Raw genomic sequence first — 27,224 nt, 5'->3', positions numbered from 1 at the left:
CATCAATTCACATTTATATTACTTTTAAAGTACTAAAGTAGAAAGACATTTCTCTGTTAAATATCCCTTTCATGGAAGAGAAAAAAAATTAAACCTCTGTGACTGCTAAAATGGTAAATTTTGCTTACTATGAATGAATTTCTTGGAAACTAGTTTATGGAGACAAAATTACTGTAATTCTCTTTCAAATGAATCATAAACTTGTCTCATTACAGTAAAATAATTAAGAGTTTCAAAATATCAGACTGGAGACAATCTGACCAAAGTTCAGACTAATCCTCAAGTCAATTTTTTTTTTTTTTTTTGGTTTTTGGGCCATACCCGGCGGTTCTCAGGGGTTACTCTTGGCTGTCTGCTCAGAAATAGCTCCTGGCAGGCACAAGGGACCATATGGGACACCAGGATTCGAACCAACCACCTTTGGTCTTGGATCGGCTGCTTGCAAGGCAAACGCCGCTGCGCTATCTCTCCGGGCCCTCAAGTCAAATATTTTAAGTTTTACTTTCTGTGTCAAGACACACTACTGCATTCAATGTATGTTCCCAATTCTTCAAAGAATCTCAGCAGTAGAAAATGATTTTGTGAGCCATCTCTTCTAGGTAACAGACCTTATTTATCTTTGTGTGGCACAGAAAGTATGTTTCAAATGAAAAACTAAAATGTAAACATTTTCAAGCTGCTAACTAACTCCTGAGAGTTTTTAAAAAATACAGATGAGATAGGGGCAGAGAGAGTACAGCAGGTAAGGTGCCTTGCAAGTGGCAAGCCAGGTTCAATCCATGGCACCACATATCGTTCTCCAAGCCCACCAGAAGTCATCCCTAAACATTGAGCCATGAGTAAGACCTGAGCAGATAGATGTGGCCTGTGAACCAAAATAAATAAATAAAAAAGCTATACAAAAAAGAAAATAAGGTTGTATTTGCACAGCAAATAAGAACAGTAAATAAAATTAGTAAATTCTCTCAACATTCATTAACCAGTAATAAACAAGAAAAAAGCTTTAGATGATACAATTAAGGATAGTATCTGCTAAACTCAAGTTTGCTTCAAATAAAAAGAAATAATACTTCTATCAATCTACTTTTTATTCATATTCATTAAAGGTGTTTACATCGATTTTCTAAAAACTTACTTTTGTTTTGGGGCCACACCTGGCAGTACTCAGGAGTTACTCCTGACTGCTGAGAAATCACTCCTGGCATGCTCAGTAGACTATATGGAATTCCAGGAATCTAATGCAGATCAGATGCATTCAAGGCAAATGCTGATCCTCAGAGCAATTGCTCTGGCCCCCTAAAAACTTACTTTATTATGAAATTAATTCCCTGTCCAAAGATGGCATAAGTACTCCTGAATCTGTTTTTTGTTTGTTTGTGTTTTTGGTTATGTTTTTTGCTTTTTAGGCCACACCCGGTGACACTCCAGGGTTACTCCTGGCTATGTACTCAGAAATTGCTCCTGGTGTGGGGGACCATATGGGACGCTGGGGTATTGAACCGTGATCCATCCTATGTTACCGCATGCAAGACAAATGCCCACCACTTGTGCCACTGCTCCAGCCCCAATACTCCTTAATCTGGGTCAGATAATATATTTTAAATAAAAAGATCAAATAAACAGATTATCATTAATCCTGAAAATCAAAGGTCAATGCTTTTAAGTAAACATGGTAAAAAAATTGCTATTATTATTAACAGTTGATTTCAAAGAATACTCATAAGGGTGAGGCCATGATAGTGATCTAAGTACTTTATGTATTAACTCAGTCTTCATAGCTATTCTGAGATGGGCACTATTTTCACCTGCTTTTAGAGATGAAGACACAGAGGCACAGAGTTTTAGAGATGAAGACACAGAGGCACAGAGTGTCATAAGTGAAAAGGCCTGAATGCCAGTGATCACACCAGTTAAAATACCACAGCAGGAGTCACATTGCTTTCCAACATTCCATCCTAGATACACACACACTCACACACATATCTCTTAAGAGCTTCAAGAGTTTTTGTAAAGTTCTAAAAATGGACAATTTTCTTTCTGAACCGCCACATTTCACTAGGAAAATAAATTGATCATGATGAGGGCCAAAGTGGTGGCGCAAGGGGTGAGGCAAACGTGTGCCTTGCAAGTGCTAGCCTAGGACGGACCGTGGTTCGATCCTCCAGTGTCCCACTTGGTCCCCCAAGCCAGGAGCAACCTCTGAGCGTCACCGGGTGTGGCCCAAAAAACAAAAACAAAAAAAGATTATGATAAAATATATTGAGAAATTTAGTTTTCAATTTATTCAAGTTTATTCTTTCAAAGTAAAGCTATGGAATGAAAAATCAATTTATCATGTCATAATATAAACAAATCCATATTCTTATTAATAGATCTCAGCACAGGGCCAGAGCAGTAATGTAAGCGGTAAGGCCCAAACTAGCCCAGGACGGACCGAGGTTCAATCCCCCAGCATCCCATATGGTTCCCCAAGCCAGGAGGGATTTCTGAGCCAGTGATCATACCAAAAAAACAAACAGAGGGGCCGGGCGGTGGCGCAAGAGGTAAGGTGCCTGCCTTACCTGCGCTAGCCTTGAACGGACCGCGGTTCGATCCCCGGCGTCCCATATGGTCCCCCAAGCCAGGAGCAACTTCTGAGCTCATAGCCAGGAGTAACCCCTGAGCATTACCGGGTGTGGCCCAAAAAAAAAAAAAAAAAAAAGAATCTGGCCTATATTAAGGGCCGGGTAGGTGGCGCTGGAGGTAAGGTGTCTGCCTTGCAAGCGCTAGCGTAGGACGGACCGCGGTTCGATCCCCCGGCGTCCCATATGGTCCCCCAAGCCAGGGGCGATTTCTGAGCACATAGCCAGGAGTAACCCCTGAGCATCAAAGGGGTGTGGCCCAAAAAAAAAAAAACAAAAACAAAAACAAAATAGATCTCAGCACATTTCAGCATTTTAAATGTCTACTGGCTGACATGTCCTGTTTCTCCTAAAAGCAAGCTGGACCTTAAGGAAAAAATGTTTAGTCCTTTTTTTTTGGGGGGGGGGTTTGTTTTGGGGCCACATTCTGTGTTGCTCAGGGGTTTCTCCTGGCTCTGTGCTCAGACATTGGCCCCAGGGGCTGGAACGATAGTACAGTGGTAGGGCGTTTGCCTTGCACACAGACGATCTGGGACAGACCTTGTTTCTAGCCCCAGTATCCCCTATGGTCCCCCAAGCCTGCCAGGAGTGATTTCTGAGCGCAGAGCCAGGATTAACCCCTGAGTGCCACTGGGTATAATCCTTCCCCCCTCCAAAAAAAAAAATCGCTTCTAGCAGGCTCAGGGGACCAAAGGATGCTGGGTATCGAACCCAGGTCAATCCTGGGTCAGCAGCATCAAAGCAAACACCCTACTACTTGTGCTATCACTCTAGCACCCAAAAAATGTTAAGTCTTTCACTCTATTTACCAATTCCACTCCACTATTAATCCTACTCTATATGCTTAGGGATCACTGCTGGTGGTTCTTAGGGTGCCACCTGGAATACAGAGATCAAACTCTGGTCAGCAGCATGCAAGGCAAGTTCCCTACCTGATATACTATTGATCCAGCTATATGAATGTAATAGTTCTATTTTCATTAGTTCATAGTGTAAGAAAGTTGAAAACCATTGGTGTACAGTGATGTACAATGGTCTTGTGGGTTCCAAAGTTCAATCTCCAGATATCTGCCAATATCTGTTTTGGAAGCCTTTATTTCAATACTTTCTTGATATTCCTAGGTGGATATTTAGCAGGTACTTCAAAATTAGCACACCCAAGAGAAAACTCACTTTTGTCTCTTTCATCTCTATTTTTGTAAGTGTACAGCAAACACATTTGTACAATCTATCTAGTTGCTCTAAATTGAAACATGGATATCATTATTGGTCCTTCTAGTTCACTCTCAATCCCCAATCTACCAGCAAATCCTGTTTTTATCTTTTTTTTTCTTTTTCTTTTTTTTTTTTTGGTTTTTGGATCACACCCGATAGCTCTCAGTAGTTACTCCTGGCTCCATGCTCAGAAACTGCCCCTGGCAGGCTCAGGGGACCATATGGGATGCCAGGATTCGAACCACCAACCTTCTGCATGCAAGGCAAATGCCTTACCTCCATGCTATCTCTCCAGCCCCAAATCCTGTTTTTATCTTTAATTTTCTTCTTTTCCTTTTCAACCCCACATTAGTTCCAGCCATAATTATAGTTCAGTTAGATAACTGCAAAATCCTCCTGAAAAAAGGCAGTGATAACATCTGAAGAAAGATAATCTAATTGAAGAGGACCATGCCACACATATCAGATGCTAAACAATTCTCATCCCTGAGTCTCTAAATGCTCAATACCATCTAAACATTATGAGAGTTAAAAACAAAATAGGCCCACATTTCTAATATTCTCAGAAGGGATAAATACCCTGAATGTAAAATGGTTTCCCTACTTTCAGTCTTAATCTGGACAATTAATTTATCACATATTTGTCATTTGATAGCATGAATCGGATTAGGTCATTCCTTGATAAGACCCTTGAATGACTTCCTGACAGACTTCTTCTTTATCATGGCCACCAATAGTCTATGTACAACTATCTGATATCATCTTAGACTTACACTCCTCTCACTTCCCACTGTTTGTAGTTTAAATCCTTTTAATTCTTCAAATATAACAATTTGTTTCTGTTTCTGATCTCTGCAATTCGGTACATGCTGCCTTTCGGGGCTGGAGCAGTGTTGCAAGCGGTAGGGTGTTTGCCTCGCACGCACTAACCTAGGACGGAGCATGGTTCAATCCCCTGGCGTCCCATTTGGTTCTCCAAGCCAGGAGTGATTTCTGAGCACAGAGCCAGAAGTAACCCAAGCATCACAGGGTAGGACCCAAAAACCAAAAACCAAAAACCAAAAAAAAAAAAAAGTATAGCTTTTATTTCATTCTTCCATAATAGCAGCTAGGCCCCTGGATTCTTCTTTGTTCTTTTGGTTTTTGGGCCACACCTGGCAGCGCTCAGGGATTACTCCTGGCTTTCCGATCAGAAATTTCTCCTGGCAGACTCAGGGGATCATATGGGATGTCCGAGATCAAACCTGGGTCAGTCCCAGGTTGGAAGCGTGCAAGGCAAACACCCTACTACTGTGCTATTGGGTTCTTATTTTTAAATGCTACTTCAATTCCACAACACTACCTACAACATGGTAATTTATTCTCCATCATAAATCTGCTCAAATTAATTAATAGTACTTAACCCAAGTAGTAATACTTGTTTGTTTTTCTTATCTGTCCTTCAAGCAGACTCTAACTTTCATGAAAGCGGAGATCTGTTTTGTTCACAAAGTACCTATACTTTCAAAAGAGTGTCACCGGAGTCAAATACTGTTACTGGATTAGTGCTAGAATACTGTCTAAAATTCAACTATAAACAATTGTGTAAAAAAATTAAATTTAAAAAAGTTAAGTATAGGAGCTGGAGCAATAGCATATAGGTAGAGTATTTTCCTGGCACATGGACAACCTGGAATGGACTCGAGTTTGATTCCTGGAATCCCATACGGTCCCCCGAGCCTCCCAGGAGCAATTTCTAAGTGCAGAACCAGGAGTAACCCCCGAGCACTGCCGGTTATGGGCCTCCCCAAAAAAGTTCGGTACAAATATGTTATGACCCAGAAATTCTAATCCTTAGTATATACCTAAGTAAATTATATTACCCATATAAAAACTGTACATAAATATTTAAAACAAATATTTTGTTTCACCAAGCAGGAATCAACCCAAATGTCTACTAACTAATGAATAAATATCATATCTTTAATTTTTAAAGAGGTGTCAAAGAGGAAATGCTTCAACACAAAATAGAATTTTATATTTGCAGTTAATAAGCCTCTAACAGCCCTACTCCTCATAATAATTTATAGCTAAAGATCTCAAAAAGCTGTTAAGCTATACATATTCAATTCTAAATCCGTTTAAAATAAAAGGTGTTAATAAAAGATTAAAAGCTATATTAACCAGAAATTCCCACTCTTTTGGCTAAAATAACATTAGTCAAATCACTAAACTTAATTTATAGTTTACTCAGTAAGCTGTAACTTACTGGCTGAAAATTCAGTGATACAAATTCCTAATTCATTGGGCATGAGAAGAACTAAATCAAAGACCAATAAAAAGGGCTGGAGCAATAATACAGCAGGTAGGGCTTTTGCCTTGCATGAGGCTGACCTGGGTTTGATCTTTGGCACCCTAAATGGTCCCCTGAGCACCGCCAGGAGTAATTCCTGAGTTCAAAGCCAGGAGTAACCCCTGAGTACCACTGAGTGTAGCTTAAAAAATAAATAAATAAACAAACAAACAAATAAATAAATAAATAAATAAAAAAACAAGGGGCTGGAGCAGTGGCACAATCCCCCGGCATCCCATATGGTCCCCAGAGCCAGGAGCGATTTCTGAGTGCATAATCAGGAGTAACCCCTGATCATCACTAGGTGTGCCCTCCCAAAAAAGAAAGAAATAAAAAAGGCACAGCACAAATAATTTTAAAGAACTTTTCTAGAGTAAACGTTAAGTATTTCTCACCTTAACTGCTGAGGATTTTCATGGATACCAACCACCCAATAGTGATCAGATTTTCCTTTGCAGTGTTCTCTTGTGTTACATATAGGTGTCCATGTATTACCAAGCCCTCGGTTAAGCATTCGAACAATGCCTTCTGAATCCACATAACACGGGGTACCTACACACCAGCAAAAAGCCAAATCATTTTGAAACACCACTATATGTCCATCAAATAAGTTCTGTTTCAAAAGTACATACCTATGGTGTTGGGTGGGTAGTGATACAAGTGGTAAAGCACAAGCCTTCAATGTGTAAGACACTGGGTTTGAGCCCTAGCACAAGTGGACTAGAGCTCCTGAGCACTATCAGGTGCTCTCCAACCCCCAGCCCAACAAATTTATGACAAAAAAAAAGGTTTTTTTTTTTTTTTACTGACAAACAGTAAATTCATGACAATATTCCAAATTTTAATTCAAAAGAAAAAGAGTTAAATAATTCAAAATTATTTCCCACAAAATGCATCAATCACATAGAACTGAAGGAAAAATATTACATGTGACTAATGTTCACCCAAACAAAGGGGGGGGGTCATGGTGAGGAGGAAACACGAGGTTCTGTGAAAACTATGCCACCTGCTGGAATATAAAGGTAATTTTTTAAAGTTAATTTAGTTAAAATATACCTTCACCACAAATCCTACTAAACTAGAATTCTTAAGCCTCCCAATTCATAAAGAACTTGGAAACACTAACGAGAACCTATGGTAAGGTGTACATAAAGAGAATTTGTTTTAAATATATTTTTCCTCCCTCTCTATCTTGGTCTTGTTTCTATCTTCGTTCCCAGCTTGTAGGTAATTCTTTTCTGAAGGGATTAGAGGGAAGACTACTTCCCACTTGGTGCTTAGCGGTTGCTTCAGGTGATGTTTGGGGACCTTGAGATGTTGCCTCCTCCTGTATGCAAAACATACACTCCAGCTCTTTTTTTTTGTTTTGTTTTTGGGCCACACCCGTTTGATGCTCAGGGGTTACACCTGGTTATGCGCTCAGAAATTGCCCCTGGCTGGGGGACCATATGGGACGCTGGGGGATCGAACCACGGTCTGTCCTACGGTAGCGCTTGCAAGGCAGACACCTCACCTCTAGCACCACCTTCCCGACTCCACACTCCAGCTCTTAAAATGTCAATCTACAAGTAATTCTTACCTAAGAAATAAATCACCCCTAATTCCTACTACCCTGTTTCCATCTCGGAAAGTACATAGTAAACTCCTTAATTATTCTACTTCTTATCTGTGATTCCACACACCTCTCACTCCTCAGATCTGGGTCCTATTGGCAACCGGAAAAAAATAAGCTATACAAATGAGAACTATTAATGCTACCATTATTTAAAACATAAGTTAACAATATTAATATTCCAAGAAAAAAAAAATTAATAGATGACTGATTACAAAACAAAACAGAGTTTCTATAATATAACTAAAGGATATAAAACTCCAATAATAGAACTTTTTTTTTTTTTTTTTTTTTGGCTTTTGGGCCACACCCGGCAATGCTCAGTCAGGGGTTACTCCTGGCTGGCTGCTCAGAAATAGCTCCTGGCAGGCACGGGGGACCATATGGGACACCAGGATTCGAACCAACCACCTTTGGTCCTGGATCGGCTGTTTGCAAGGCAAACGCCGCTGTGCTATCTCTCTGGGCCCCCAATAATAGAACATTTTAAACCAGGTGACAGATATGGTACTCCTGGGACTAGAGTAACAGCAGAGGGAGTAAGGAGCTTGCCTTGCATGTGCTGACCTGGGTTTGACCCCAACATCCCAGATGGCACCCCAAGTCTGTCAAGAGTGATTCCTGAGTGCATAGCTAAGAGTAACCCCTGAGCACTAGCAGGTATGGCTCAAATACAAAAACTAAACAGAAATTTGGTACTCTTTGATGTCTACTAAATCAACTGCCACAAGTAAATGAGTCTACAAACAGCATTCTCTAAGAAAAGTAGTTTAGCCACAAATGCAAGTTTTTGTTTTTTTGAATTATACCTGGTTTGTGCTCTGGGATATATGAGGTACCAGAGATTAAACCTGGGTCAGCCTTGGAAATGTAAAAATACTATGCCTCTAATGTCTAAGGAGTTACATAAGTTTTATGGCTATAGATTGCCTTGTCTGCTGCTAAGAAATATTTTAATGTATTACAATCTGGGGACTTGAGGGACAAAGTAATTGTACATGGATTCTGTTTTATTTATCTTAATGTTCTTTGGCTGAAAGTTCAAAGTTAAGATATCAGCAAGGGGACTTCTGAGAATTATGTTACAGGTGATTGTCCTTCCACTGTAACTTTACCTTGTCCTCTTTCTTTGCATCTTTGTTCTCATAATTAAAAATAAAAAATTTAAAAAAGAAAGAAAAAGTTTAAAACCTGATTTTTTTAAAAAATAATCTAAGCCTTCAAAATTTAACATTTTATTCTTATAGCATATTTCAATTGAAATTATAACTTTTAATTACTAAATGTTAAACATGCTTTAACATGTGGCTGACTGGTAGTTAGATTTTGCAAGGGGGAGGGAGCTGCCAGGAATTGAAATCCCAGCCTCACAAATATAAGTAAATAAAAGTCTTTAATATAAACAAATGAATTTATCTTACCTTCAGCTGAAAATCCAACCCAAACAAGGTAGGATTTTCTCGTAAGAGGGAGAGGATCACCATGCAAAATTTGTTTTTTCTTTTTCCCCAGCTCTAGCAGTTGAACCCCAAGGCACTGATCTCCATCAAATCCGGTACCTAGTGAGAAAACATGAAAGAGGCATCAAAAGGTTTGCAGCTATGACACAAATTTTATTTTCTATGAACTGAATTGATTTTGTGATAAATTCTTACATTAACTAGCACACATGGTTCACATCTAATCAAGGCACTATTCAGGTATTAAGACACAGAAGACTGCTTTATATATTTGTATGGTTATAAGCAGAATTCATTCACTGACAAAATATTTACAATAAGCTTACTATGTGCCAGTCACTAGAGCAACAATGGAAAATGAGACAATGTCCTGTTCTCAGAAAACTCATACTGAAGAGGCCGGAGTGGTGGCACAGAGCAGTAAGGCATCTGCCTTGCCAGCGCTAGCCTAGGACAAGCAGTGGTTCAATCTCCTAACGTCCCATATGGTCCCCCAAACCAGGAGCGATTTCTGGGCACGTAGTCAGGAGTAACCCCTGTGAATAACAAGGTGTGGCCCAAAAAACAAAAAAAACAAAAATCTCATACTGAAAAAAGGACAAATAAAAACAGGAACAGAAAAGTTATCATCAAAGAAGCCAATCTGCTAAGAATGCCAAAGAGGTGAAGAGAGGAGAAAGAGGAGAAAGGAGAGAGGAGAGAGAGGAGAGAGAAAAGAGAGAGAAAGAGAGAGAGAAGAGAAAGAGAAAGAGAGAGAGAGAAAACAGGGGTTAAGACATTTGCCTTGCATGTTGAAAATCCTACTTCAACCTTTAGCACCACATATGGTTCCCTGAATACCACCACTAAGAGTAATACTTGAGAACAGACCTTAGGAATAAACCCTGAGCACAACCAGGGTTTCCCCCTCTACCACCAGCCTTAGAAGATCATCTAAGGGCTGGAAAGAGAGTTCAAAGGTTTGAACACCTGCTTTATGTACAAAACACTAGAGTTTGAGGCTGTGAATTCAATCCCTGGTGTTGTCAGCACTACAAGCATGGTCCCCCCCCCCCACAAAAAAATAAGTCATCCAAAAAAAAAAAAAAAGAATTGAAATCAAAAGACTCAATAAGAAGCTATTAAGGTAGTCCAAGAGACGACCTCTGGATTAATTTAATATTTCAGTAGCAGCCCCTGGGGGGAAGAGTGGAGGATATGGGAGGCAGGATGGGAGTGGTTGTGGGAGGACAATTTGGTGGTGGGAATTCCCCTGATTCAATGTAAATATGTACCTGGAATATTACTGTGAACGATATGTAAGCCACTACAATTAAAATAAAAATTATGTTAAAAAAATAAAATAGGGCCCGGAGAGATAGCACAGCGGTGTTTGCCTTGCAAGCAGCCGATCCAGAACCTAAGGTGGTTGGTTCGAATCCCAGTGTCCCATATGGTCCCCCGTGCCTGGCAGGAGCTATTTCTGAGCAGACAGCCAGGAGTTACCCCTGAGCACCGCCGAGTGTGGCCCAAAAAAAAAAAAAAAAAAAAAATAAAATAGAAAAAATAAAATTTCAGTAGAGATGAAAAGACGACAGATTTAGGACCAGAGAGATAGGTGGTAGGGCATTTGCCTTGCAGGTGGCCAACCCGGAGAAACTTGGTTCGATTCCAAGCACCCAGGCGGTTCCCCAGTCTGCCAGGGGCGATTTCTGAATGCAAAACCAGGAGTGAACCCTGAGCATTGCTGGGTGTGGCCCAATAACCAATCAATCAATCAATCAATCAAGTTTTCCCAAAAAAATAGAAAAAACAGATTTAATGTATGTTATTCCACAGAAATAACAGTATGACTTTACTGACAGAGAGGAGAATCAGGGTAATTCTTACATTTTAGACATGAGTAGCTGGATTGATATTATGTCATTGAGATGGGGAAACTAAGAAAATTCAAAAAGAGATAAAGATCTTGGGGCCGGGTAGGTGGCGCTGGAGGTAAGGTGTCTGCCTTGCAAGCGCTAGCCAAGGAAGGACCGCGGTTCGATCCCCCGGCGTCCCATATGGTCCCCCTAAGCCAGGAGCGATTTCTGAGTACATAGCCAGGAGTAACCCCTGAGCGTCAAACGGGTGTGGCCCAAAAACCAAAAAAAAAAAAAAAAAAAAAAAAAAAAGATCTTAAGTGGTCAACTGGAGAGTAGTTTCTGTATTTTTGGCCTGAGTCATGAAGTTAACTGATAATAATAACCAATATTTAAAGAAAAATTATATAAATTATTAAGTATATACTTTGGGGTGTATATTTACACATCTGTTCAGAATGGCAATACAAATGTATTTCTTACTATGGTTAAGTAGCCAAAAGACTAAAAGTCCTTAACCTAGAGAGAATCTTAGAGAAGACAGGCTATAATAGTCTATTACAGCACTGTAATTAAGAGATCAGAATAAGGGTGGGAAAAAAGCAGAAGAGTAAAAGAATTATCAGGAGTGGGACCACATCCAAGTACCATCAGGTCAAAACCAAACCAAAACAATCAGAAAAACTGTTGAAACATACAAAAGAAAGGAATGATCTTAGTTACCCAAACATCGTATTTTATTTCCTATAATGCAGTTCTTCTAGAAATAAAAGGTCAATTATTTCAGAGCATGGTAATGTAAAAAAAGACCGAAAATGATCACCTCTGTGATAAACAATGAGAAGCTGTTCTCCGTGTCCTGCCATTGACACCACAGACCCAGGAAGACTGAAGATTTCTTTCTGAACACCTCCAATAGTAAACAAGCGAAGGAGCAAGGCACTAGTGGCGGCAGCAGCCCAACCATGGCCAAGGCATATGGCCACGATATCTTCATTTTGAGGCATATCTACCATCCACTCTTTGCTTGAATCCCAAGAACTGAAGTGTAAGCAGTGAAGCTTACTGAAAATAAAACAAGACAGGAACAATCAACTTTAAATGATAACTTTTATATAACAGTCAGCAATAAAACCAATTACTTAAGATGTAAGTTTTTACTATACTGTACAAATTATTTACTAGTAATTGTTTACTACATTATAACAAAACCACATATAACCATCACGTTATAGAAGAATATTTACATACAGGAAAAAATTTTGTTTAATCCGCAGCCCTATAGAAATTAAATTTTTAAAAATGAGCTAAAATCCATAGAGTATGCTTCTGGATTGTAAATATACACAAAAAAATGTTAATATAGGAAGTATCAAAATGCTTGGCAACAGTATTTTCAGTGAAAAACAAAACAAAAAACTTCAATATGGAGAAACAAAGCAAAAAAAGGCAAAAAAGAAATTTCAGCCAATAAGATTACAAATTAACAATATAATGTTCCCAATCTTTTGTCTTTGTAATAAGTTGTTATTATTAAACTTAAGTTTCATGAAACAGATACAAAATACTGGAATAACAGTGTAGTAGGCAGGACACATGTCTTTAATGTGGGTATCTTCAGTACTCCATATGGTCTTATAGCAGCCCACTCAGGAGTGAACGCTGAGCACAGAGCCAGGAATAGGCCCTAAGCATACCAAATATAGCTCAATTCAAAGATTTTTTTAAAAAGAAAAAAGAAAAAGAAAACATGTCATATTATTTTAAAAATCAGAGGTAGCCCTGAATTTCTGTAGTTCAAAATCATTTTTTTAAATTAGTTTTTGGGCCACACCCAGCGATGCTCAGAGGTTACTCCTGGCTGTCTGCTCAGAAATAGCTCCTGGCAGGCACGGGGGACCACATGGGACACTGGGACTCGAACCAATCACCTTTGGTCCTGGATCGGCAGCTTGCCAGGCAAACGCCGCTGTGTTATCTCTCCGGGCCCTCAAAATCAATTTTTAAATGAAAGGTAACCATCAATAATAAAGAAATATTATATTTAGGAAAAGAGGAGAACTAGAATAAAAATTACACACTGAAATGAATATTCTAATTATAAAGATACTCAGAATAAAGCCACTGAACCAACAATAAAACTAATTTAATTAAATAGCATTATAGTGCATAAATCTAAAAACTAATAAAAATATTAATATAACCCAGTTTATAGTTTCTCAGACTTGAACACATAATCATAATTGGATCTTGTTTCTTCCTGCAAAAAATGGCTATCAGAGTATACATCCATTTGTTAAATTCATCAAACTATATACCAATAGTAGTGTTTTATTTAATTATACCTCAGTAAAATTTTGAGAGGAACTTCTATAAAAAAAAAACAAACAAACCTAGAAGCATACATATCAGAGTTAATAGTTGTATCTGGCAGTATATATCTGGGGAAATTTTCATTTTCTTAAAAATTCTGTACTTCTGGGAGGGGGCTGGAGAGATAATACAGAGGCTTTGTGTGCAGCAGACCTAGGTTCAATGGATAGCACCATAGATGGATCTCCAGAGATGACTAGGAGCGACTCCTGAGCACAGAGCCAGGAGTAAACCCTTAGCACCACTTAATGTGACCCAAATCCTTACTCTACCCTAAATTCTGTACTTTTTTAAAATACTTTCTCATTTTTAAAAACAGGTCAAAAATAAAACCCAGGGCGCACACGCTCTCTCTCTCTCTCTCCCTCCCTCTCTCTCTCCCTCCCTCCCTCCCTCCCTCCCTCTCTCTCTCTCTCTCTCTCTCTCTCACACACACACACACACACACACACACACAAGAAAATTGTACAACTGTGAACTATATCCTCAGACCAAGTTTTTAAAATATTTTATTGTACTATTAAAAAAATGTTTAGAGGGGCCAGAGAGATAGCATGGAGGTAGGGTGTTTGCCTTGCATGCAGGGGACGGTGGTTCGAATTGCGGCATCCCATATGGTCCCCTGTGCCTGCCAGGAGTATAGAGCCAGGAGGAACTCCTGAGCGCTGCTGGGTGTGACCCAAAACCCCCCCAAAAATTTTTTTAGAGCTCACTTTTTTATTATAAATGATATAATTTGGCATGTATGAAAGATAACGAAAAGGTAGTGAGGGGCCAGAGAGATAGCATGGAGGTAAGATGTTTGCCTTCTATGCAGAAGGACAGTGGTTCAAATCCCGGCATCCCATATGGTGCCCTGAGCCTGCCAGGAGCAATTTCTTTTCTTTTTTTTTTTTTTTTTTTTGGTTTTTGGGCCACACCCGTTTGACGCTCAGGGGTTACTCCTGGCTATGCGCTCAGAAATCGCCCCTGGCTTGGGGGGACCATATGGGACACCGGGGGATCGAACCGAGGTCCGTCCTACACTAGCGCTTGCAAGGTAGACACCTTACCTCTAGCGCCACCTTCCCGCCTCCAGGAGCAATTTCTGAGCATAAAGCCAGGAGTAACCAACCCCTGAGCACTGCTGGGTGTGACCCAAAAACCAAAAAAAAAAAAAGAAAAGAAAAGGTAATGAGGGGGCACTTAAACAAATTCAAAGTATGACTTGAGGTCTAATAGGTAGATTTGTATTAAACTCTGAAATTTCATATTACAACATAAAATCTTGTTTTATTAGACATTGATTTTCAACAATTCCAATACTTAACAGTTACTAAGACTTGACATTACCTTGTTACTTCATCAGCACTTTCACAGCCAAACAAAATAGCTTCATGAGAAAGATCTGCTACTGTATAATTCATAGTGTTTGATAAGTGTGTTGAATGGTGTATGGAGGTATCATGAAACTCCACATCAATGGCATTGTCTTGTTCATCATTATAACAGCGAATAATTCCAATAGAATTCCATACCTACAAACATGTAAAGGTAAATATCAGTCTGAAAAAAAAGTGAAGCTGTAGGGGCCAGAGAGATAAGTACAAAAGGTAAGGAGCTAGCATGCAGCCCACCCAGATTTGATACCAAGCATCCCATATGGTCCCCCAAACACAGCAAGAAGTAGTTCCTGAGCACAAAGCTAAGCATAAGTCCTGTGTCCCATGGCTGCGGCCACAAGACAAGAAAACAAAAGTAAAGCTCCTAGAATTAGCAAGCTAGAGTAGTACAAATTAACAAATATAATCATTCAATATTAAACTTTAAGTTATAGAAGCAATTGGGCTATTCTACCTCTAACTAGTAACATCAGAGTTAGCATTACTATTTACTTTTCCTCACGAGAAAGAACTTTATAGTAAAGTATTTCATATCAATACTTACACTGTCATTAAAACTTTAAAATTGGCCCTTAAATAACCAAACCATTAAATTTTGAAGAAACATAGATGGCCAGAGCAATAAATAGTACAGAGTGTAGGGAGCTTGCCTTGCATATGTCAACCTGGGTTCAATCCCCAACAACTTCACTCCTGGTAAGGAGTGATTTGCACTTCTGAGTACAGTCAAGAGTAAGCCCTAGGCAGAATGCACATCCCTCCCAAAAAAGCAAACACTGAAAATTATTGCCTGCTGGGTTGGAGAGATAGCATGGAAGTAGGGCGTTTTCCTTGAATGCAGAAGGATAGGGGTTCAAATCCCAGTATCTCATATGGTCCCCTGAGCCTGCCAGGAGCAATTTCTGCCGGGTGTGACCCAAACCCCCCCAAAATAATATTGCCTGCAAATGTAAATAACTGTAATTTCTGCTATAATATAAAACTTAATTTGTTATAGTAATAAATACATTATAAGGCAATACAAATAATAACCACATTAGAAAATTTATCTATCACAAATGTGAGTTAATAATAAAAAATTAAGCTAACAGCAAAACTGTATAAATATAAAAATCATTATTAATATTTAGAGACAAGCTCATGTAAGATATAGCTTCCAAAAAAGATAAAACTCTCGGTGGTAAAAATCAACAAATAGAAATATTAACCTGTTTCAGTTCTAAAACCTAAGATAAAAAAGTGGTTTAGTGATTCAGAAATATATATTTAATTTCTGTATGTCATACTTTATTCTCAATGCTTCAGTAAAGAAAACAAAGATCTTAGGTGCAGGGAAGTAACTCAATGGTCCTGGACTTGATTTCTGAAAACAAACAAAACAAATGAACTAACAAAGCCCATAATAAAAAAATAGAAAAAAATATTTTTTTGAGTTCATGCGTTCTTAAATCAGGAATCACTCCTACTGGTACTCAGGGGACCATCTGGGGTAGCGAAAGGAATCAAACCTACCTAGTGTACTATCTCTGCAGCCCAGAAAAAATTATTTCTATCATGTGGAGCTTGTATTCAAGAGGGATGGAACAAGGAAATGTGACAGATTTTCTTCAAAGCATTTATCTCCTAATATATTATAGTTGTCTTTAAAAAATAATAATAACTGCAAAAATAACAACCTCTGACTAGTGTTTTAAAATCAGTATAATCACTTATATAGAACTAACACTATTTAAGGTAAAAAATGAAGTTTGGAAACACCGAAAAATTATTGAAGATTAACAATCATAAGATCATGATGTCATTTTTCAAAGCAGAATTTTAATTTTTATTAGTAAGGTTGAAATAGGACTAAAAATAAGTTAATCATAGAATTGATCATCCACAATATTCAAATCATTTTTTTTAGGGGGCCGGAGAGATAGCACAACAGTAGGGCGATGCATTGCACCCAGCAGATCCACAATAGATGGTGGTTCAATTCCTGGCATCCCATATGGTCCCCCATGCCTGCCAGGTGCGATTTCTGAGCCAGGAATAACCCCTGAGCACTGCTGGGTATGACCCAAAAACCAAAAAATAAAATTTTATTTATTTTTTTTTTTTTTGGGGGGGGCACACCCAATGACGCTCAGGGGTTACTCCTGGCTAAGCGCTCAGAAATCGCTCCTGGCTTGAGAGACCATATGGGACACTGGGGGATTGAACCACAGTCCATCCTTAGTCAGCCGTGTGCAAGGCAAATGCCCTATTGCTGCGCCACTGCTCTGGCCCCTAAAAATATTTTTCACCAAGTAAAATTAACATTACTAAGGTAAGATGTTTAAAAGTGAAGTAAGAGAAGCCAGAACAATAGCACAGTGGGTAGGCTGTTTGCCTTGCACATGGCCATCCTGGGTTCAATTCTTGGTACCCCATAGAGCCCCCGCCTCCCCAGCCTGTCAGAAGTAATTTACAAGTGCAGAGCCAGTGCTGCCAGATGTGGCCCAGAAACAAACAAACAAAAAAAAAAAAATGAGGTAAGAATATTTAAAAGTTCAGTGTAGATCCAAGTTTACCATGAATCTGTGAGTAAGATGCAAGGGTGTAGAACCCGGCTGAAATGGTTTTTGCCGAGGAGTTGGCATAGGCCCATCATAAAACGATCTTTGGGATGTTACAAGGGGTCGAGTGTGAGTGGTTGCTGCTTGATCATCTTCCTCCTCCCCTTTGAGAAGATTTGAACCAGTTTTTAGCATTGTAAGATCTAGAATACAAAAAGATTATAATTGATACTCAAGACACTAATGACATTAAAAAAATTTAAATAAAAAATTGTTATAAAAATCTAATAAATGACCTTTTCTGTTCATACTTTAGTTAACTGATATTTGCCTTTTCACTGGGTTAACATCTGTAGTGATGGTATAAATATGATAAAGGTTTTGTAAAACTGCTGGTGCCTTTGCATGAAACCAGTCCATAAGAGCAGCCTTTGAATGTTAACCAGTACTCACTGATAGAGCTAAGGAGATAGACAGCTCAAAGAGCTAGAGAGCATGTTTTGCATGTTGGAGACCCAGGATGGAGCTCAGTAATACACTGCCCTCTGAGCACAGCAGGAGTAACCCTTGAGCACTTTTTAAACCAAAAATATTTTATTAGCTTAAATCTTTCAGATATTAAATTCACATATTAAAACAAGCTCTGTTCTAAAAAAAATATTCAACAAATTCTGCAGTTAAGTTGTAATTCGAACCAGCTTAAATTTCATGAAAATGCAGCTGAGGGGCCAGAGGTAGCGTAGGCGGTAAGGCATATGCCTCGCATGCGCTGACCTAGGATGGACCTTAGTTTGATCCCCTGGCATCCAATATGGTCCCCCAAGCCAGGAGCAATTTCTGAGTTCATAGCCAGGAGTAACCCCTAAGCATCATTGGGTGTAGCCCAAAAACCAAATAACAAAAAAAGAAAAAAAAAAGGAAACGCAAGTGAACCTGTCATTTAATAAAATTAACTGGGGGCCAAAGTGACAGTACAGTGGGCAGAACATTTGCCCTGTACGCACCTTTGCTGGGTTTGATTTCTGGCATACTGTAAAGTTCTCCAGAGCCTGTCAGGACTAATTCCTGAGTGCAGAGCCAGGAGTTATCCCTGAACACCAGCAGATATGTGAAGAAAAAAAAAAAAGAAAAAAGAACTGACAGGATATGTTGAGGTTACTTCCCTTCTATGGGCAAGAGTTAGGCATTCACTATAACACAGATGTAAACTTAGTGTGTTTGGGAGGAGACTGATGATAGAACTCAAAACTTTAAACATGCAAGGCAAGTATACTATCCCATATTTAACATACATGACCTCAGGAAGTGAAAAGTTTTTATTCACAGCTGTCTTTTACTACTGTACTTTTTTGTTTATTTGTTTGTTTTGGAGGGACACACCCATCGGCACTCCGGAGTTACTCCAGACTCTGCACTCAGAAACTGCTCCTGAATCAAGTGACCATACGAGATGCTGGGGATCAAACATCAGTCCTGGGTCAGGCACGTGCAAGGTAAACACCCTGCCACTGTGCTACCACTCTGGCCTTACTACTGTACTTTAATTGTGGTTATTAAGATTAATAAACTAAGAGTTTTCAGAAAAATATTCTATCCATTTGGGAGGAAAGTCTCCAGATAATCTAAGATAAATTTCTAGATTTTTAGGAACACATCATGGGAGGTATGGCCTATCTTTTGGTCACTGGAACAACCTTGGTGACATAGCTGGCTTTGTTATTCAACTGCTCTTGATATAATCAGACAGAAAAATACTTACATGTAAGAATAATTAAATAGGAAAAAAAGCGTAAGATGCATCTTTGTGAAGATTCCATAATAATTGCTGAAATGTGAATGCTCTAAGCCAGTCATTTACAACACTGTTTTGTATGAAGTCATACATGATACAATCCATTACAGCTGAGTAAACTACTAAACCTTGGAGACATTATGCCTTCTAGTTAAAGTACAATAGAAAAATTATTGTTGCCAATGATAAAATTTTACCTTTCAAGTGAAAATCAGCATATTGGAAAATTTGTGTCAGCCACCAGAAGCTTTATATCTCCTAAAATTTCAAACCTACTAATGAGATTGGTTATACTACTAACAGAAACCATTTTTCTGGGCAACCCTAGTCTTGAGAAACAAAATTTAATCATGTATCGATAATGATTTGCAAAATTTAACAAACCAGTATTTTCCAAATTACCAGTAATTGTTGCAATATCTAACATGGGAAAAAGCTGGTTTCGAAAATTATTCCAATGAATTTTATGTAATAGAATTGAAAAGTGTTTTGTTTTCGTTTTTTATTTTAGTTTTTCGGCCACACCTAGTGATATCTCTGGGGTTACTCCTGGCTATGTGCTCAGAAATGGCTCCTGGCTTGGGGGACCATATAGGATGCCGATTGAATTGTGGTTCATCCTAGGCTAGCATGTACAAGGCAGCAGCTTTATGGCAGGGTCTCAAACTCAATTTACCTGCGGGACGCAGGAAGCAAAGTCGGGGTGATCCTTGAGTGCAAAGTCAGTAGTAAGCCTTGAACATTGGGGGGTGTGACCCAAACAACTAAAACAAAACAAAACAAAAAAAGATTCCTCTAGGGCAGGACCACAAAATGTTGTACGGCCTTGTGGCCCACGGGCTGCGAGTTTGAGACCCCTGCCTGTGCCACTGCTCCAACCCCCAAAAGTAAGATTTGTACTCTATAATGCCAAGCTATATTTAAGAACTTATCTTTTGGTGAGTTTTGATGTAGTTGTCAAAGAATTTTCAAGAGATATTTTTCTGAAAAGCTATTAAAATGCTGCTTATTCAAGCAATATGTTGGTATAAGGCTGTGGTGTATCCCCAAAACAAAGTCAAACAAATTAAAATTCCAATTTAAAAAGTAAAAATGGGTAGTTAATTTTAATGAACTGTATTTAAAATCTGACCATTTCAACAAATCTGAATATAAAAAGTAGTTGAGTGACATTCTTTGTAATACTATCTTCAAATGTAGGGCCGGAGTGGTGGTACAAGCTGTAACGCATCTGCTTTGAGCACACCAGCCTAGGACAGACCCCGGTTCCATCCCCCAACATCCCAAATGGTCCCCCAAGTCAGGAGCAATTTCTGAGCGCATAGCCAGGAGTAACCCCTAAGCATCATCGGGTGTGGCCCAAGAACCAAAAAAAAACAAAAAACAAAAAAAAATCTATTTTCAAATATGGTTACATTTTATACTCATATCACACATTGATTTGAATTAATTATATTTCAAGTGCTCAACAATCATAGATGGCTAATGGTTAGCATGCTAAATAGTCTTACAAGCTCAATGCTGATACCATTATTACTATTAGCCACCTTTTTTCTCTTTCTGTCATCAGCTGACTGAATATTTTCTATATTATTAACTGTTTTTGTTTGCTTGTTTTTGGGTTTTTTTGGGTCACACCCAGCAGCGCTCAGGAGTTACTTCTGCCTCTATGCTGAGAAATCACCCCGGCAGGCTCGGGGAACCACATGGGATGCCGTAATTCGAACCACTGACCTTCTACATGGAAGGCAAATTTTACCTCCATGCTATCTCTCTGGCCCCTATTATTAACTTTTTAAAAGAATTTAAAAAGAATATTTTTAAATAAAGAATAGCTAAGACTATACTTTCAGGGATCATTTCTACAGTACATTCAAGAATTAGAATTTGGGGGCCCGGAGTGGTGGCACAGCGATAGGGTGTTTGCCTTGCACGAGGCTGACCTAGGACAGACCACGGTTCAATCCCCCGGCATCCCATATGGTCCCCTGAGCCAGGAGCCATTTCTGAGCACATAGCCAGGAGTAACCCCTGAGATATCACCAAGTGTGGTTCAAAAACCAAAGAAAAAGAACTAGATTTTGGTACTCTACAGTTAAGCCACATGCTGTCTCTGACACCTCTTTACGGTAAATATTTAATGTTACATAGTATTCAGTATTTTTTAATGAATTTAAAAATTCAGTAATTTTTAATGGCTTTAGTAAAAATTAAAAATATTAACAATAGGATGAATCATCACATTCAAAAAGTTAACTCATACCAACTGAGTTTTCATCATCATCTAGTATATGGCTTCGTTGTCTGGAACAACCTGAAGTCATCATGAGATCATCATCCTCATCATTCACAATCCCTTTTGAAAAAGAGGAGGTTTTGACTGCGTTGTCACTAAGAAAATCACCAGCATTACTTGAATCATCTCCATCAAAAAGATCATTGTAATCCTTTTCCACTCTGCTAGATACCTTGAACAAATTAATACAAAAGCTTAGTTACTTGTCTGAATTTAATTATGCAAGTGTCATATACATGTACCTATCTATAAACTCCACCAGCTTAAGGAACACCTTGATAATAATTTATAAAGTATTAGAGGACTTTTTTTTTTTTTTTTTTTTTGGTTTTTGGGCCACACCCTGTGAGGCTCAGGGGTTACTCCTGGCTATGCGCTCAGAAGTTGCTCCTGGCTTCTTGGGGGACCATATGGGACACCGGGGGATCGAACCGCGGTCCGTCCTAGGCTAGCGCAGGCAAGGCAGGCACCTTACCTCCAGCACCACCGCCCGGCCCCTCGAGGACTATTTATATTTCTAAGTTCTAGTATTTTTTTAATAAATCAGAAACTAAGATTAGCACAGAAGTATAGGATATATAAAAAATATTCTAGAACCTGGGAGTTAAGAGTACAGCAGAAAAGGCATTTGCCCAACCCAGGTTCGAGCCAGGATCTCCAGGTAGTCCCCCAAGCCCTGCCTGGAGTGATATCTGAGGGTAGAGACAGTAGGAAGAACTGAGCACTGCTGGGTGTATGTAGCCCAAAAACCAAAAATATAAAATGATACGACCCAGATATGGTAATATTTTACTCTTCAAGTCATTTCCCAGAAAAGTAACCCACCTGTAAGCACCTCAAAAATGCCTTTGGGGGAGGAGGCTTAAAAGTTAACATACTCGGGTCAGAGAGATAGCATGGAGGTAAAGCATTTGCTTTCCATGCAGAAGGATGGTTGGTTCGAATCCCGGCATCCCATATGGTCCCCTGTGCCTGCCAGGGGCGATTTCTGAGCATAGAGCCAGGAGTAACCCCTGAGTGCTGCCGGGTGTGACCAAAAAAAAAAAAAACCAAGACAAACAAATAAAAACAAAAAACAAAAACAAAAAAGCAGAAGTTAACATACTCATGGGGTCAAAGCAATAGTATAACAGGTAGGATGCTGGCCTTGCATGCAATCAACCCAGTTTTAAGTTTGCCAGAAATGACCCCTGAACTCCTGCGCACTGCAGGGTGTGGCCCTAAAAAATGTTATTTGCTTAGAACTGATCCAAAAAATAGGGTACGGGTTGGAGAGATAGTAGAGAGTACAAGGCTAGCCTTGCATGCAGTTTAACTCCCAACACCATATGCAGTCCCTAGAGCACCTCCAGGAGTGATCCCTAAGCACAGAATAAGTCCTGAGCATAGAAGAATGTGGCCCAAAAATCACAACCACCCAAAAGAGAATTTTTTAAAAATTGGGGAGGTGACTATGGATAACTCAATGGATAGAACAAGACACTTTACATATAGAAGACCAGGTTTGATCCTCGAGCACCACATGGAGGCAATCCCCAAACACAGAGCTGGGAACAGACTCTGATCACCATTTCACACAAAAAATTTTTTTACTTTTTTTATTTTTAAATTTTTTAAATTTCTTACTGAAAAATGAGTGTCCTGGCTTTATTTATGATGGCCATTAAGTATTAATAGTAATACAAAAGGCTTTATAAGAGATGACTTTTAAAACAGATTCTTTTTAAATTGACTTTCTGTGTTGATCAACTGTTATACAGAAATATAAATTACAGTTTATTATAAAATAAACCTGTTCTTTGGTTATGTCTTCTTATACTTCCATATTTCCAAGTATATATAGTGCTATTTTGTTTTCTGAGTTTTTTTTTTATTGTGACTGAAGTTCATTACACAGAATTATTTAAGGTACATAGTGACAATGAATGAAGGGCATTCCCACCACCAATGTTGTCCTCCCTCCAATCCTGTTCCCAGCATGTCTTCCACATATCCCTCCTTTACCCCCAGAATCCTAGTGCAACTGGTCTCCACCTTACAGCTTGTTAAAGGTTGGGTATCTATTCTGTTTGGTGTTTGTTTTCTGAGTTTTAATCATTATCTATTTGGTATATCCTATTAACTCACCAGATTATGATGGAAGATAAGGATCTGGTACAATTTTTTTCAACTATTCCAACTCCCTGAGTACATGTACACTATTAAACTTCACTGTTCTCAATATAGACACTCATGTTGGATGAAAAAATATACTATTATGACCATATAAATTACCGTATTTTCCAGCATATAAAACGACTGGGTGTATAAGACAACCCCCTACTTTTCCTGTTAAAATATAGGGTTTGGGGCCGGAGAGATAGCATGGAGGTAAGGTGTTTGCCTTGCATGCAGAAGGTCATTGGTTCGAATCCCGGCATCCCATATAGTCCCCTGAGCCTGCCAGGAGCAATTTCTGAGTGGAGAGCCAGGAGTAACCCCTGAGCGCTGCCAGGTGTGACCAAAAAACAAAAAACAAAAGAAAAAAAGAAAATAGGGTGTGGGCTATATTTGCCCAAATGGAAATTAAAAAAACAATATGGAAATTTTTTATTTGTTTTTTTTTTTTTGTTTTGGGGTCACACCTGGCAGTACTCAGGGGTTACTCCTGGCTCTATGCTCAGAAATCACTTCTGGCAGGCTCAGGGGACCATATGGGATGCCAGGATTCGAACCACCATCCCTCTGCATGCAAGGCAAATGCCCTACCTCCATGCTATATAAAGAAGTTCAGTTAGGCTGAATGACTATATAAGTTTACCTATTTATTAGGTATATATTAAGAGTAATGGTTAATTCAGGACTGAGACTTTTAGGACAAACTAAGATGCAGTCATCAATTCTAATTTTTACCTATACAACATTTACTTAATTAGCAATCCTAAAACAGTATTTCACAAAGGTATTCATTGGAATATCCAGGAATATTAAAAAAGGATATGTTTATTACTAAAACATATTTGGGAAACATAAAGTTAAACAATTTTAAATATTTAGGGATTGGAATAATAGTACTGTAGGTAAGGGCTTTGCATGCACTGGGCCCAGATTTCTTTTTTTTTTTTTTGGTTTTTGGGCCACACCCGGTGACGCTCAGGGGTTACTCCTGGCTATGCGCTCAGAAGTCGCTCCTGGCTTGGGGGACCATATGGGACGCCGGGGGATCGAACCGCGGTCCGTCTCCTAGGCTAGCTCAGGTAAGGCAGGCACCTTACCTCGAGCGCCACCGCCCGGCCCCGAGCCCAGATTTCAAGAATCCCCAAATACCATCAGGAGTAATTTCTGAGTGCAGAGCCAAGAATATATTCTGAACATTGCCAGGTGGCCCAAAGGCAAAACCAAAGAAAAAAAGAGTTGTTTTTAAATACTCCACTTTTTATGATAGGACAAAGGTTTCCAAATTAATTTGATCTACAACCACTCTTTTTTTTTTTTAATTTTTTTTTTTTTTGGTTTTTCGGGCCACAGCTGTTTGATGCTCAGGGGTTACTCCTGGCTAAGTGCTCAGAAATTGCCCCTGGCTTATGGAGACCATATGGGACACCGGGGGATCGAACCGCGGTCGCGATCTTTCCTTGGCTAGCGCTTGCAAGGCAGACACCTTACATCTAGCGCCACCTCACCGGCCCTTACAACCACTCTTTAAAAAAAAAAAAATCACTGGGCCCGGAGAGATAGCACAGCGGCGTTTGCCTTGCAAGCAGCCGATCCAGGACCTAAGGTGGTTGGTTCGAATCCCGGTGTCCCATATGGTCCCCCGTGCCTGCCAGGAGCTATTTCTGAGCACCGCCGGGTGTGGCCCAAAAACCAAAAAAAAAAAAAAAAAAAAAAAAAAATCACTTTGTTCCACTCCTGCTCTGTGGAAATTCACATACTTTAAACAAACAAATAGAAAGCACATCTCGAGCCCGGAGAGATAGCACAGCGGCGTTTGCCTTGCAAGCAGCCGATCTAGGACCAAAGGTGGTTGGTTCAAATCCCAATGTCCCATATGGTCCCCTGTGCCTGCCAGGAGCTATTTCTGAGCAGACAGCCAGGAGTAACCCCTGAGCACCGCCGAGTGTGGCCCAATAACAAGAGTAACTTTTAAGAAAATAATGTAGTCAGTGGTATTTTCCAAATCCACTTGGAAACAGAAAGATTCTGAAGAAATGTATAATTACCTCACTGTTTGCGGTCTTCCCATCAGAGTCACAAACATTCTCCAAGAGTCCTAGATTTCCTTCTACATCTGTATAAGCTATCTGATCACAAGTAGGATGCCAAGCCAGACAACAAATCGCATAACCTTTCTCATGTTTTACCCTAAAAATTATAAAATGAATCTTTAAAACACTATCATAAAAAATATATAAACTTATTTATTTTTTATATTTATACTATAGCATCTATAGGGAGATACTAGTATATGGCAAATTGTTAAAATATGTTCAATTTTGACAAACTATGAGCTTTATGTTTATATTTTTACAATGTAATAATTTCAGATTTTAAATATTCCATAAAAAATCTATTAGAAATAAATAAGAAGCAGAACTTATATTGAATCATACCTTTCCAAGCAATTTCTGGTTTGCACATTCCAAATTATAATTAAACCATTTGTACTCCCTGCAGCTAAATATTGCCCACAAGGAGACCAGGTAACTACATTCAGGTTCTATAAAAAAAGAAAAAAAGAAAATGATTTTGCATAATTAAAACAGTACACTCCTTTAATTACCGAATTTACATTTATTTTTGTTTTAGGAGGGCCACCAACCGGCAATGCTCAAGGGTTCTCTTGGCTCTACACTCAGAAATCGCTCCTGGCAGGCTTGGGGCAAATTTACATTTTGGAACCAAATTAACATTTTTATTATAAATAAATGATAATTAAATCAGATACCACAAAAGCAAAACACAACAGCTGCTTTTTAATTTTCAGTGATATTCAACTATTATTAGTTGCTATTATTTATCATGTTAAAATTATATTAGCACTGTTTTTTTAAAGTAAAACAAGTTTATCTGGGAAATAAAGGGGAAGGAGAGGTAGACACATGCTAGATAGAGAACACAGGCTTCTTGAAAGTGGGAAAAAGTAGAGTACAAATCCCAAGCATGATTGTAAGGGTTATTTCCCAGAACAAGAACATGAGTATATGAGCACAATTTTAAAAACAAATCTAAAGGGCCCGGAGAGATAGCACAGCGGTGTTTGCCATGCAAGCAGCCGATCCAGGACCAAAGGTGGTTGGTTCGAATCCCAGCATCCCATATGGTCCCCCGTGCCTGCCAGGAGCTATTTCTGAGCAGACAGCCAGAAGTAACCCCTGAGCACCGCCGGGTGTGGCCCAAAAACCAAAAAAAAAAAAAATCTAAAAACAGCACAAGATAATCACTTAGCAGTTACCATCAAGATGAAAACAAGTGAGGTGAAACAAGCCATTGAGACTGATTATGTCAATTTTCTCAACTGCAAAATGAGTTCATATGAAATAGTAACAGAAAATAAATAAAGCTTTTGATCTATTCTAAAACTCAAGAACCCATGATGCTAGGTCACAGCAAACTCAAAAGAACAGTGGCTATTTACTGATAAGTAAGAATAATGTGTTTTATATTATGCTAGGGTTAAATTTGAATTTTCTCAAGTTAAAAGATTTTGTTCTCACAAGAAAATATAAGCTAGGATAAACATCTCTTGACTAAGCAAATAAAGGTCATAGGAGAATTGTTTTG

The 27,224-nt window shown here is 39.0% G+C and overlaps 1 protein-coding gene across 1 annotated transcript in view; it reads right to left on the bottom strand.

The window, feature by feature from the left end:
• WDHD1 (WD repeat and HMG-box DNA binding protein 1) overlaps window positions 1–27,224 on the bottom strand; it is a 68,672-nt gene that overhangs the window by 25,107 nt on the left and 16,341 nt on the right. The window contains exons 8-15 of the mRNA XM_049767025.1: window positions 26,054–26,160; window positions 25,664–25,805; window positions 21,429–21,633; window positions 17,389–17,576; window positions 14,784–14,968; window positions 11,902–12,143; window positions 9,202–9,339; window positions 6,564–6,720 (exon numbers count right to left, since the gene is read on the bottom strand). Coding sequence (XP_049622982.1) covers window positions 6,564–6,720; window positions 9,202–9,339; window positions 11,902–12,143; window positions 14,784–14,968; window positions 17,389–17,576; window positions 21,429–21,633; window positions 25,664–25,805; window positions 26,054–26,160 — 1,364 coding nt within the window. The remainder of the gene's footprint in view (window positions 1–6,563; window positions 6,721–9,201; window positions 9,340–11,901; window positions 12,144–14,783; window positions 14,969–17,388; window positions 17,577–21,428; window positions 21,634–25,663; window positions 25,806–26,053; window positions 26,161–27,224) is intronic.

Source organism: Suncus etruscus, chromosome 2 (genome assembly GCF_024139225.1).
Source record: "Suncus etruscus isolate mSunEtr1 chromosome 2, mSunEtr1.pri.cur, whole genome shotgun sequence".
Classification (NCBI taxonomy): Eukaryota; Metazoa; Chordata; class Mammalia; order Eulipotyphla; family Soricidae; genus Suncus; species Suncus etruscus.
Note: the sequence above shows the minus strand (reverse complement) of the source record. Positions and strands in the feature narration are given on the sequence as shown.